At 62.8% G+C, this 11,301-nt stretch overlaps 2 protein-coding genes across 3 annotated transcripts; one reads left to right on the plus strand and one right to left on the minus strand.

The window, feature by feature from the left end:
* Positions 1 to 309: 309 nt before the first annotated feature.
* On the plus strand, positions 310 to 7,430 carry TINAGL1 (tubulointerstitial nephritis antigen like 1). 2 transcript variants are annotated; one of them, XM_085208755.1, is made up of 12 exons: positions 310 to 456; positions 1,038 to 1,363; positions 1,715 to 1,778; positions 3,188 to 3,280; positions 3,379 to 3,493; positions 4,287 to 4,410; positions 4,506 to 4,656; positions 5,057 to 5,240; positions 5,469 to 5,514; positions 5,772 to 6,003; positions 6,368 to 6,413; positions 6,546 to 7,430. In XM_085208755.1, the coding sequence occupies exons 2-12, from the start codon at positions 1,057 to 1,059 to the stop codon at positions 6,684 to 6,686; spliced, it is 1,503 nt and encodes a 500-aa protein (XP_085064881.1). In that variant the 5' UTR covers positions 310 to 456; positions 1,038 to 1,056; the 3' UTR covers positions 6,687 to 7,430. The 2 variants fall into 2 exon arrangements, with proteins under 2 accessions (XP_085064881.1, XP_085064882.1); XM_085208756.1 differs by having other exon boundaries at positions 5,880 to 6,003.
* Positions 7,431 to 9,022: 1,592 nt separating this feature from the next.
* PEF1 (penta-EF-hand domain containing 1) lies at positions 9,023 to 11,295 on the minus strand. Its single transcript, XM_085208757.1, has 5 exons — positions 11,079 to 11,295; positions 10,855 to 10,975; positions 10,620 to 10,775; positions 10,328 to 10,471; positions 9,023 to 9,683 (listed from the first exon to the last, which is right to left on the minus strand). Exons 1-5 carry the CDS (start codon positions 11,097 to 11,099, stop codon positions 9,454 to 9,456), a joined length of 672 nt encoding a protein of 223 aa, XP_085064883.1. The 5' UTR covers positions 11,100 to 11,295; the 3' UTR covers positions 9,023 to 9,453.
* Between the last annotated feature and the right edge of the window lie 6 nt (positions 11,296 to 11,301).

The following is an 11,301-nucleotide window of genomic DNA, read 5'->3' on the forward strand; positions in this document are numbered from 1 at the left end:
CAGGGGCTGCCTGAATCGACCCTCAGCGTGTGGCCCAGCAGTGGGACAGCCGCGTTCCACCCCGGCAGATGCAGTGCTGGGCACACGGACACACACACGGCCCCCTCCTTTCCCCTCCTCGTGCTGGCGGCTCGGGGGACCCCCACCCTGCGACAGACGGGTCGGGGTGCGCAGAGTTTCTATAGGGCGCTCTCTTTGGCCCCAGCATTTCGAGGGTCCCCCCGCACCCGGCAGAACTCGGGACCCTCGCAGGGACAGGAGAAGGGGCTCTGGGGGCGGTAGCATCGAACTCATTCGGCGCGGGGTGGGGCAGCGCTGCCCGGCCCCTACCCGGGATACCCCCGGCACCTCCCCGTGCCCCCTCCCCCCCCCGGGGCGCGGCTATAAGGGAGCGGCGGGCCGGAGGAGGCGCTCGGAAGCGGCTGCGGCGGGGAGCGGTGCACGGCGGGGCGGCAGGTATGGGGCGGGCGCGGGCGTGCCGCTTCGGTTCCATTCGGGGTCACCTTGAGCCTCTCAGGAGTTCTCCTTTGGGCCCTACAGGGGTTCTTCTTGGGTTCCCGGGGCCGCGTTCCTCTCCTTGTCTCTCAGCCGTGGGCTGAGATTGGGGAACTCATCGCAGCGATGGTGCCGCCGAGCTCCCCAGCCCCCAGGCAGCCGTTTCCGGTCCGGTTCCCCCATGGGGCACAGCCCGTGCTCGGCGTGGGCGTCCCACGCAGTCCCTCTGCCGTGGCCTGGGGTCTCCCCGTCCCGCGTGGGCTTTGCTTCGGGAAGGGGGGCTGAGCTGTGCGTGGGCGCCGGGCTGTGAGGCCGTATGGGGAGGGGGAGCCGGGCAGGGAGGGGTGTCACAGTGCGGCTGAGGATCTCCGTTCCGGAGCTGCGTGGGCGCTCCGTTAAGGAGTTGGGCGGGGGATGAGGAATGCGAAGGATTTGCGCGTCACCTGGAGCGGAGGTCCCAGCCCCTCTGCCAGCTCAGAGCCCGGCACGAGGCAACCCCGGGGGGCTCGGGGTCCCCACGCACACCACCCCATCCCGTACAGCGGCTGCGGCTCCGGGGACATGGCCAGCACTGCGCTCGTGCCCTGGGCGCTGCTCTGGTTTCTGGCGGCGGTGAGTTCAGCTGCCCGGACGCGGACGCGCCGGGAGTTGTCCCCGGGTTTGTACGAGCACGGGGTGTTCGATGCCGGCGGGTCCTACTGCCAACGCGGGGATGTCTGCTGCCGCGGGCGCGACGACGGCTGCACCGTGCCCTACCTCGACACCATCTGCTACTGCGACCTTTTCTGCAACCGCACCGTCTCCGACTGCTGCCCCGACTTCTGGGAGTACTGCCTGGGCATCCCGGCCCCGTTCCCTAAAGCTCCAGGTGAGGCGGAACCCCCCGGAGCGATGCGCGGCTGCGGGATGCGATATGCGCGTCCGGACGGCGGCAGAACGCGCAGCCGCAGGAACTCGCGGGAGCCGCTCTGTGGGGCAGAACGGGGCCGGGTGCCGCCCCGGTCGTGTCTGGGGCACGGGCACGCCGTCCCCGACTTCACCCCGTGGGCAGCGGGGGCGGGATGGGAGGGAGGGGGCAGAACCGGGGCGGCCCCCCCGTGCAGCACAAGGCTCTCTCAGAAGTCCCCGCAGAGCAGAGCCAGCTCCGGCTATCAGTGGCCCCTTTATCCCGTCCCAGCCTGCAGTTAACCCTCCTCGTGCCCACCTCTCTCCCTCCCAGGCTGCGCTCGCTCCGGTCGCACTTATCCCAGCGGGGCCACGTACCGGGACAACTGCAACCTGTGGTGAGTGCCCCCGTGCTGCATAACGTGGGCACCCAGATCCCAGCCCCGAAACCAGCCGTGGTGGGAGCGGGGCCGAGCCGGATGGCGGGGGCTGATGCAAGTTGCCTTTGCTATGGCATATTTGGGGTTTCTGTGCCCGCACCCAGCTTGCCCCGGCTTGATGGGCTGAGCATGCCCCATCCTGCTCCAGGTGGGGATCCGGCCCCACGCAGCTCAGCGCTGCATGCCGGCAGCTCTCTGTTTGAGGTTGGCTCCAACATGGCACTGCTGGGATGGGGAGCACGGAACCTGCGACTGAGGAGCGCAACCAGCAGAGCTGCACTGGAGATGAGGGCAAATCCAGTGCTCCGTATGGAGCTGTGCACCAGGGTGTGTGGATGCAACCAGTGTGTGTGCCTGCATGCCCAAGCAGCCGCATGCAGCCCTGCAGGATGAGCACAGCCCCCCCCCACCCCGAGCCACCGCTGCCCCTCTGGGCACAAAAGCTCAAAGGAGCTTTCTCTGTGCTGGGAAAGCATCCCTGCTGCGCCCAAAATCTTCTTCCCCTGCACTTGGAATGTGGAGAGCAATTCCTGCTGTGCTTCGCCCCGACCTGGGGCGGTTGTATGGGAGGAAAATGTGAAGAATGGGAGATGCAGATGAGCTGTGGGATGTGGGGAGATGCTGCAGGTGCGCGGCTTGGCTTTACCCCCCAGATATGCCCCCAACAGCTGGGCTGCTCAGTGCCTGTGCCCAAAGAGTTAACAGCAAGCAGCTGGGTCACCAGAGCTGCGGCCAAGCAGGGCAGCGAGGGGTGAAGGGCTGGGGAAGCGTCTTACAGGGTTTTTCCATTGCCTCACAGTGCCTGGGGAGAGCAGATATCGGGGGATTCACACTGTGTGCTCCAAATGGGGCCTTGGGATTTGTCCCTGTGTGGGGACGTGGGGCTGAAGGGGATGGCTGGGATGTGGGATGGCTCCTGGGAGGGGGTGATGCCGGGAATTGGGGTCTGGGTGGTGCTCTGACCCCAATGGGGTGGTTGGGATGGGGATGGGGAGCGGTGAGCGGGGCTGCTCAGCCCACAGATCGGCTCCATAAAAGGGAACGGCGTGCCGGGAGCTCACACTGCGGGCAGCGGGGCCGGATGCCGAGCATTGCTGGGAATGTGGGGGGAGCACGGCTGGAGGCTCCCCATGGGGACACCCCTCCCCCCGCCCGGGTCCCCCATGGGCTGTGCAGTGCTCCCTGCTCAGGGCAGCGCGGCTCCTCCTGGGCTCGTTTCCAAACCCCGCTGATTGCTGCAGCCCTGGTGGGTTTTCGGCTCATTTCTGTCCCGTGTCCTTGGGGCTGCTGCAGGGACCAGGCAGGTGTTGGGGGTCCCAATTCCTGGGATTGCTGCTCCCCACCTGCTGACCGTCTCCTCCCCACAGCACCTGCAGCCCTGGAGGGCAGTGGCAGTGTGAGGAGCACGCCTGCCTCATGGATGGGGACCTCATCGATGCCGTCAATAGGGGAAATTACGGGTAAGGGCTGTAAGCGACTTAAGGGATGGAGCGGGGCAGGGGTGCTTCACCCCTCTGCGCTTTGTGGATGCGCCAGCACCATTCCGTGCTTTGTGCAGGTGGAGAGCAGCCAACTATAGCCAGTTTTGGGGCATGACGCTGGAGGACGGGATGCGCTACCGCCTGGGCACCTTCCGGCCGCCCCCCACCGTCATGAACATGAATGAGATGCACGTGAGTGGGACCCCACGGATCCCATAACCCCCAGCCCCAAAGCTGCTGTGCTGGGCGGGTGCTGCGGGCTGCCCCGCTCTTTGGAGACAGCAGCTCAGCACATTCCCCCTCGCAATCCCTGCGTTGCCAGTGTTGTTTTTGCCCCATCCCTCCTTGCTGGGTTCCCATCGGAAAGCCGGCCCCATAGCTGCTGAGTCGGCACAGCCGTGTGAGCGGGATGCCCTCGGGCTGCAGCCAGAGCCGGCCCCATGGGGCACCTTCTGCTGACCCCGTAGTGGGCTCCGTGGGGCATCCGCGGTGACATCTTGGTGGGACCCTGTGGCTCTGTCCCACGTTATGCCCAGAACTTGAAGTCGTCCTGCGCCGGGTGGCCCCAAAGGATGCTCCGAGGGGACAGGATGAGCCCAGCACACGGCACACACCCATTGCATGGCCTTGACTTGTGAGGTTTAATTTTAGCAGCATTTCCTGCACTGGGTGCTGTGACCTCCCCAGAAGGGCTGCTCTGTGCGTGGCCTCCAGGCGGAAATGCCGGGCTGTAGTCAGCGCAGGGAGCAGGGGACACAACGAGGGCCCCCCCACCGCCCCTGTTGGCACCCGTGGCCGGATGCTCAGCACTGGAGGTGCTGTTGCTGAGCCTGAATTTGGCAGAGGTTGAGAGAGATGGCTCCTCAGGGCGGCACCAACATCCTGACTGTGGTGGGGTTGGAGTGCACCGCATGGCGATAGGGACCACAGCTCTGGGGATGCCTTGGGGTGGGGGTCCTCACGCTATGAGGCTGTGCCCCCGCAGATGCCCATGGACTCCAATGAGGTGCTGCCCCGCCACTTTGATGCAGCCACCAAATGGCCCGGGATGATCCACGAGCCCCTGGACCAGGGCAACTGCGCCGGCTCCTGGGCCTTCTCCACGGCAGGTGAGATGCAATGGGTTGGGGATGGCGGCTCATGGAGGAGTGGGATGGGACCCCAGGAGGCTGTCACCATCCCTGACTGCCATGCTCATCCCCAGCCGTCGCCTCCGACCGCATCTCCATCCATTCCATGGGGCACATGACGCCCTCCCTGTCGCCCCAAAACCTCCTGTCCTGTGACACACGCAACCAGCGGGGCTGCAGCGGGGGGCGGCTGGATGGAGCCTGGTGGTACCTGCGCAGGAGGGGGTGAGCAATGGGGGTGGGGATGGCAATGGGGGTGGGGATGGCAATGGGGGTTGGTACGGGGGTGGGTTGGGATGGTGATGATGATGATGGTGAAGACAGTGGTGGTGGGAAGGCAAAGGGCTGGGAGTGGTGATGGGGATAGTGATGGTGGTAGCAACAGGGATGGGAATGGGGTGGCAGCGGTGGTTGGATGGTGATGGGATTGGGATGGCATGGCAGTGGGATGGGATGGTGAAGGAATGGGTATGGTGATGGCAATTAGATGTAACGTGGGGATAGTGATGGCAAGGGGAGGCTGATGGAGATGGGCATGGGATGGCAAAGGGGACAGACAGGAATGGGGATAGGAATGAGGACAGGGACGTGTCCAGGTTTCTTCTCATCCCCATCCCTTGCACAGGTTGGTGACAGACGAGTGCTACCCCTTCACCAGTCAGGAGAGCCAGCCTGCTGCACAGCCCTGCATGATGCACAGCCGCTCCACGGGCCGGGGCAAGAGGCAGGCCACGGCACGCTGCCCCAACCCCCAGAGCCACGGCAATGAGATCTACCAGTCCACCCCTGCCTACCGCCTGGCCCCCAGTGTGAGCACCTGTGGGGCTGGGGTGGTTCTGCCTGCAAAAGCCAAGCTGGGGATCAAAGAGGGAGGAGGAAAAATAGCAGGGGAGGGGTGTAATGCCGGGGTTGGATGCGGAGCTGCCTCTGCAGGTGGCAGAGGAGGGGTGGTGTCACCCTGCTGGGTGTCCCCGGGGTGCTGTGGGTCAGAAGGTGGGGAGCCCAGCCCTTGGTATCAGCTGTTTCTGTACTTGCAGGAGAAGGAAATCATGAAGGAGCTGATGGAGAACGGCCCTGTGCAAGGTAGGGAGCTGCGGGGGGCACTGCACTGCAAAAGTGGGATCTGTGCCCTGGGGTGCATTGAGCTGAGAGGGAGCTGGGGGGGACAGGTGCTGCTGGAACAGCTCAGGACCTGCCCCCCCCACTGTTGCTTAATGCTTATTGCAGCCCCAGGGAACTGCCTGCTGGCACCTGTTGCTCATTAACTTCTCAGAGTTAATCTCTGTCTCGGCAGTTGGTTTTATTTGATTTTATTTTCTTAATCCTCCTCCCCCGTGCAGCTGAGCCTTGTCCCATGTCCCCAGCACAGCCCTGTGTCCTCTGTGCTCACACCCTGTGCTCTGGGGGACGCAGAGCTGAGCACCCAACCCCTGTCCCCAACCCTACAGCCATCCTGGAGGTGCACGAGGATTTTTTCCTGTACAAGAGCGGGATCTATCGGCACACACCAGTGGCTGAGGGGAAGGGGCCGAAGCACCAGCAGCATGGCACACACTCCGTGAAAATCACAGGGTAGGTCTGGGGGGGGGGGGCAGAGCATCACACGTGGCTGGAGAAATGCTTCCTTAGGGGGAGGAAAGGCGTCCACCTTCCTCTGGGCAGGGAAGGAAGCGGGGAGGGTAGGAGGCTGCTGGGCTGCACTGGGGCTGCTGCCACAAGTGGCACGAGCATTCCGTGCTCAGCAGTGGGGCTGGGATGGAGGCACAGAGCTGTGTGCCGGGGTCCCAGAGGGGGTCCTGGCCCTTGGGAAGGTGCTGGAGCTGGGAATTGGTTTCAGAGCCCTCCCCGGTGGGTGGGGAGAAGGTGTGCTCTGAAATCCCTGTGGTGCAGCCCCACGGGGTGCCTGCAGTCCCTCCTCACTGCCCTCCTGCTGCAGGTGGGGTGAGGAGCAGCTGCCCGACGGCCAGATCCAAAAATACTGGGTGAGTACTGGTGTGACGAGCTCAGCTGGGCTCAGCCTCCTGCGTGGGGGCTGCAGTCCGGGGAGCGTCCGAACACCAGATTCGGTGCCGGGGAGGGGGAGGTCGGTCCTGTGCTGAGCGTCCCCGTTGCAGACCGCGGCCAACTCGTGGGGCAGAGCGTGGGGCGAGGACGGGCATTTCCGCATCGCACGCGGCGTCAACGAGTGTGAGGTGGAGAGCTTCGTGGTGGGCGTGTGGGGCCGCGTCAGCGTGGAGGACATGCCCCATAAGTGAGCGCAGCCCGGCACCGCAGGGCTGTCCTTGTCCCTGCCCTGCAGCCCCCCCGGCCGCATCCCCAGCAGGGGCGGCCCGGGTCGGACCCCTCGTGCCGCCGGGTGCTGACGCAGCGGCCGGGTGCATTGGGCCGTGCACGGGGCGTGGGGCCGGGGCGGGGGGCATCGCAGTGCCTGTGGGACGGAGGATTTATTCACTAATCCAGCCCGGGCTCAGCCGGCTTTGTTGGCGGCCGGGGGCTCTTCAAAGCAGCCACCCCTGCCCGGGGCGTCTGAGCTCCCCTGCTCACGTACGTAGGGCAGGAGGTGCTGTAGGACCCCCCCCCCTCGCCCCCCCCAGGCACAGCACGGCTCCTACAGCCCTCTGTCTGCCCCTATGGAGCTGCAGCGGGTAAAATGCCTCGGCACCGGGGGCTGGGAAGGAGGAGGAGGGTCTATCTGAGTCCCCAAAAATGAGGAGCCCTGGGTGCTACCAGATAAGGATGGGGTCCCTGCAGCCCCCTCCCACCCGTCCCCATGGTGCTAAGGCCCCGGTGCAGGGAAAACAGCCCCTGCAACCAGCCCTGGGGTCTCCAGGCTCCCCCTGTGTCCCCACCCCTGCCACAGGGCCACAGGAGGGACCAGAGCTGCCACACAGCCTCACCTAACCTGCACCCCCCTCCCCCCCCCCACCAGGCTGTACTTTTAAGACTTTTTGTATTTATTTTGCTTTTTATTATTTGTAAATAAAACTCCTGGAAGTCTCCTCCTGCCCGTGCAGTGCTGCTCCTTCCCACACCCTGAGTGTGGGTGCGTGGCCCCGCTGCCCCAAGAGCCCCATCCTTACGGGATCAGGCTGAGCTCCCCCCCATCCTGGACCGGGGTCAGCACCTGGAAGAGCTGCGTAGGGCTGATAAGGACCACATTGTCTGCTTTCCTGTTTTGTCAGCACAGCGTGACCTCAGCCAGGGGCTGGAGGGGCTGTGGGCAGGCGCAGATGTAAGGCTCTGGGAGAGGGGGTGCCAGGAGGGTTGGGTTTGAGGAGGGCACCAGCAGCTTCAGGGGGAGGTGGGGGCAGCCCCCAGGCTTGTACCCTTGTGCCATTCCTGTGCTCAGGTCTGTACCCACGTCACAGAATCATAGGGGGGTGAAAGAGACCTCTGCAGATCAGCTCCTCCACCCCCCTGCTAAGGCAGGTTCACCTCCATCAGTATTAACAGCGTTGGCGCTTTAAAACTATTTTAAAAACAGTTTTAAATCATTTTTATCACATTTGCAATGTGGAATGTCACGGTCTGGGATCTTTTGTGCAGCTCAAAGTTGCACAAATAATCTGGGAATCCAACTTTTCTTTTTCGTCTTTAAAAGCGCAGTTTCAGCCCAGCTCTCAGCCACTGAGTTCCCGTTCATTTCCGCAGTGCCCACATCCATCCCCTGCCCATATCCCTACCTGTACCCACACCCAGCCATGCCCACGCTGATATCCACACCTCCACTCTCACCTTTCCCACTGCCCTGCTCAGGGGGGTTACTGGGATGCTGCACCCCTTCTGCTCAGCACCCAAACGCGGCACCCAAGCAGCTGCACCGCGCCCTGAGCTCTCGGGGAGCAGAGCGGACCCTCAGCATTGCTTTGGCTCCTTGGCTGAACACTTTCCATCTGCATTCTCTCTGTTTTACTGGTTTTCTTTCCTCCTTTTGGCTCCGAGCTCTGGCTGTGCCCCAACGCGGAGTGGGGCGGCACCTGGTGGCTGCAGCCTACCCTCCATCCAACGTGTGCATCACCACAGCTCGACACAGACCTCTACGTAAACATCTGTCCCTATATGCACCAATATTTACACGTATATGCAGATACATCAGTGTATGGAGACAGGAGGTGTGGATGCTCACACACACACCCTGCTGCGTGCCTGCTGCCAGCTGGCCAGAGCTGCAGCCTCGTCTGAAAAGGCACAAAAAAACAGCTCCAAAAATAGAGCAGAAGTGGCTTTACTCACCAGAATACAACTCCAAATATTTTTGGAATTGTTATTGGTACTCAGAAAGTCCCACCTGGGGCCAAAGTTGAGAAAAATAAGTTTTGTTATTTCTCCTAAAAGCACCAGATAATGTTTTAACTCTTTCCTCTGTCCCCCCAAGAGAAACACAGCCATCACAAAACATTCAGTGTACTTCTCCCGAAGGCCAATTAAAAGAATACCTACACTAACATCATTTTAGAAGCACAGGGAAGGAAAAAAAAAAAAAAAACCTTTCCAATGATGATTTCCACTTTTGTGGCTGTATCTCACAAGGAGAACGACAGCATTTATTCCCTGAGCCATGCAGCCATCGCCCCACAGACCAGCCAGGAAATGGTGCCAGGGGTCTTTTATTAGAGCTACAAAAATAAGCTGTAAACCGTTTCCAAGCTTGGCTTCCACGGGCAGAAAGAAATCAGTACAGACACTGGCAATGAGGGACCTAATCCTGCCTGTGAGCAGCACGAGGCGGCCCCGGGTTTTGATACGATTCTGTGGCTGGCAGAAGATCCAGGCGCTCCCAGAAGCATGGCAGAGAATCACAGCACGGCACAGGCTCACTCCCAGTTTGGTTGTCACACACTGTGGCACAGCCCTGGGGGCAGAGCCGTGCTGCAGCACAGAGGCACCCACCGCCATCCAGTGGGGATGAGGAATAGGAGCAGGGAGCTGCCAGCGGGGCTCGGGGCCCTGTGCTCCTGCCTGCAGCACGGGGTCCTGGGGGGGCACAGCGAGGGACAGGACAGCCACCATTCCCCCTTGGCCTCACAACATGCGTGTCATGACCATGGTGAGGAAGTCCTCGTAGCCGAGCCGCACGTTGCCCACCATCCCCGTGTCCTTCTCACGGAAGGCCTCTGTTAGGCTCTGCAGCTGCATGCAGATGTGAATGAAGCGGTCGAGCTGGATGCTGGGGTTGGAGGACCTCTGGGCGTAACGGGACAGCAGCAGTTGGCTGAACTGGGGGCTCAGGTTATAGCCCATCTGGGAGAACGCTGGGAGTGAGAAACACGCAGATTAAACCCCTCTGAGAAGGGAAACAGTGCCCTCCCCCCAGCGTGTTCCCGAAGGGCTTCTGTCAGTGCCTGAGTGCAGGCAGGGTGTTCAAGAGGGAGGAACCAAATCCAGGCAGGAATTCCAGGCATTCTTCCCCTCCATCTGAGCACACACCCAAGAGCTCCTCCCAGAACACAGGGCTTAGTCACATGCCATTAGGAAGGGCAACAAAGAAGGGATTTCCCTAAGGAAGTTCACACTGTGGCCTGTGGCCGGTTCAGCGCGATGCAGGGAACACCTGGAAGCTCAGAGAGAACTGACAGCAGGAATGGGGCTGGGGAGGCGAGGGAGGTCACTGGATTGGCTGTTAGGAAGAGAATCTCCTCTGAAAGAGCGATCAGGCATTGGCAAGGGCTGCCCAGGGAAGTGGTGGGGTCACCTTCCCTGGGAATGTTGACAAAACGTGGACATGTGGCACTCAGGGATGTGGTTTAGTGGTATGGTGGTGATGGGCTGGCAGCTGAACTAGATGATCCTAGAGACCTTTTCCAATCTTAATGATTCTATGTTGGGCTGCAAATCAGCACCAAGGAGGCAGTGCTCCCTGGGGAACTCAAGTGTGGTGCCTCAGCCCCTCGCCCACCTTGCTGGAGCTCACTGAAGCTGATGGAGCCCGACTGGTCCCTGTCGTACTGCTGGAAGAGGTTCTTCCACTGCTGGATGAAGCGCAGCAGGGCTGAGAAGCCGTACACATCCATGCGTCCCGACCTGCTCCTGTCAAACATGTCTGGGAGGAAGGCAGAAGAGCACATACAGGGCAGTGAGGAGAAAGCACAGACGCTCCTGGGGAGCCCAGGACTGCCCTTGGCTCCAGTGCCCTCCCTCGGTGCGCCCAATGGAACGGTGCTGGGGGGAGGGGAGCGGCCCCCACTCACTGATCATCAGCAGGCAGGTCTCGTCGTTGAACGCCGACCAGTTGGAGTTGAGCAGTGCCTGTTTCAGCTCCTTCACCGAGATGTAACCGCTGCGGTCAGCGTCCACCGCCTGGAACCAGGAGAAGGCCTCGGGATCCACGCCCTGCGGAGCACCGCCTGCGGAGAAACGGCACCGGCGGCTCCGGCTCCAGCCCAGCGCGCGGCCTCCTCCCCCTCGGCACCGCTCCCCGCTCACCTCCAGGAGCGGCTCCTCCGTAGGGTCCCGCCGGGGGCGCTCCGTAGGGCTGCCCGGGGGCCGCGCCGCCGCCGTAGGGGCCTCCGGAGTAGGGCCCGGCCTGGCCCGCGCCGGGGTAGCCCTGCGGATGGGAGCAGAGCTCGGTCGGGAGGGGCAGCGCCGGGCCAACCGGCCTCGATCCTCCCCAGCCCAGCCTCGGAGCCCCGCGCAGCACCGCACCGCACCTGCCCCGGAAACCCCGCCATGGCTCCGCTTCCGGCACCGCTTCCGCCCCCGCTCGCTCCTTTTCCGGTCGTCTCGGGCGTCTCCCACTCCTATTGGTCGAGCCCCGCGGATGAGCCCGGAGGTCCCGCCCCCCCGGCTGATGTGGGTCACGTGACGGAGAGGCTTAAAGCGGCGATGTTGGGTGGGGGGAGAGTGGGGCTCACAGGGTTGGGAGCCCCCAGG

This window comes from Meleagris gallopavo, chromosome 25, assembly GCF_905368555.1.
Source record: "Meleagris gallopavo chromosome 25, MGAL_WU_HG_1.1, whole genome shotgun sequence".
NCBI lineage: Eukaryota > Metazoa > Chordata > Aves > Galliformes > Phasianidae > Meleagris > Meleagris gallopavo.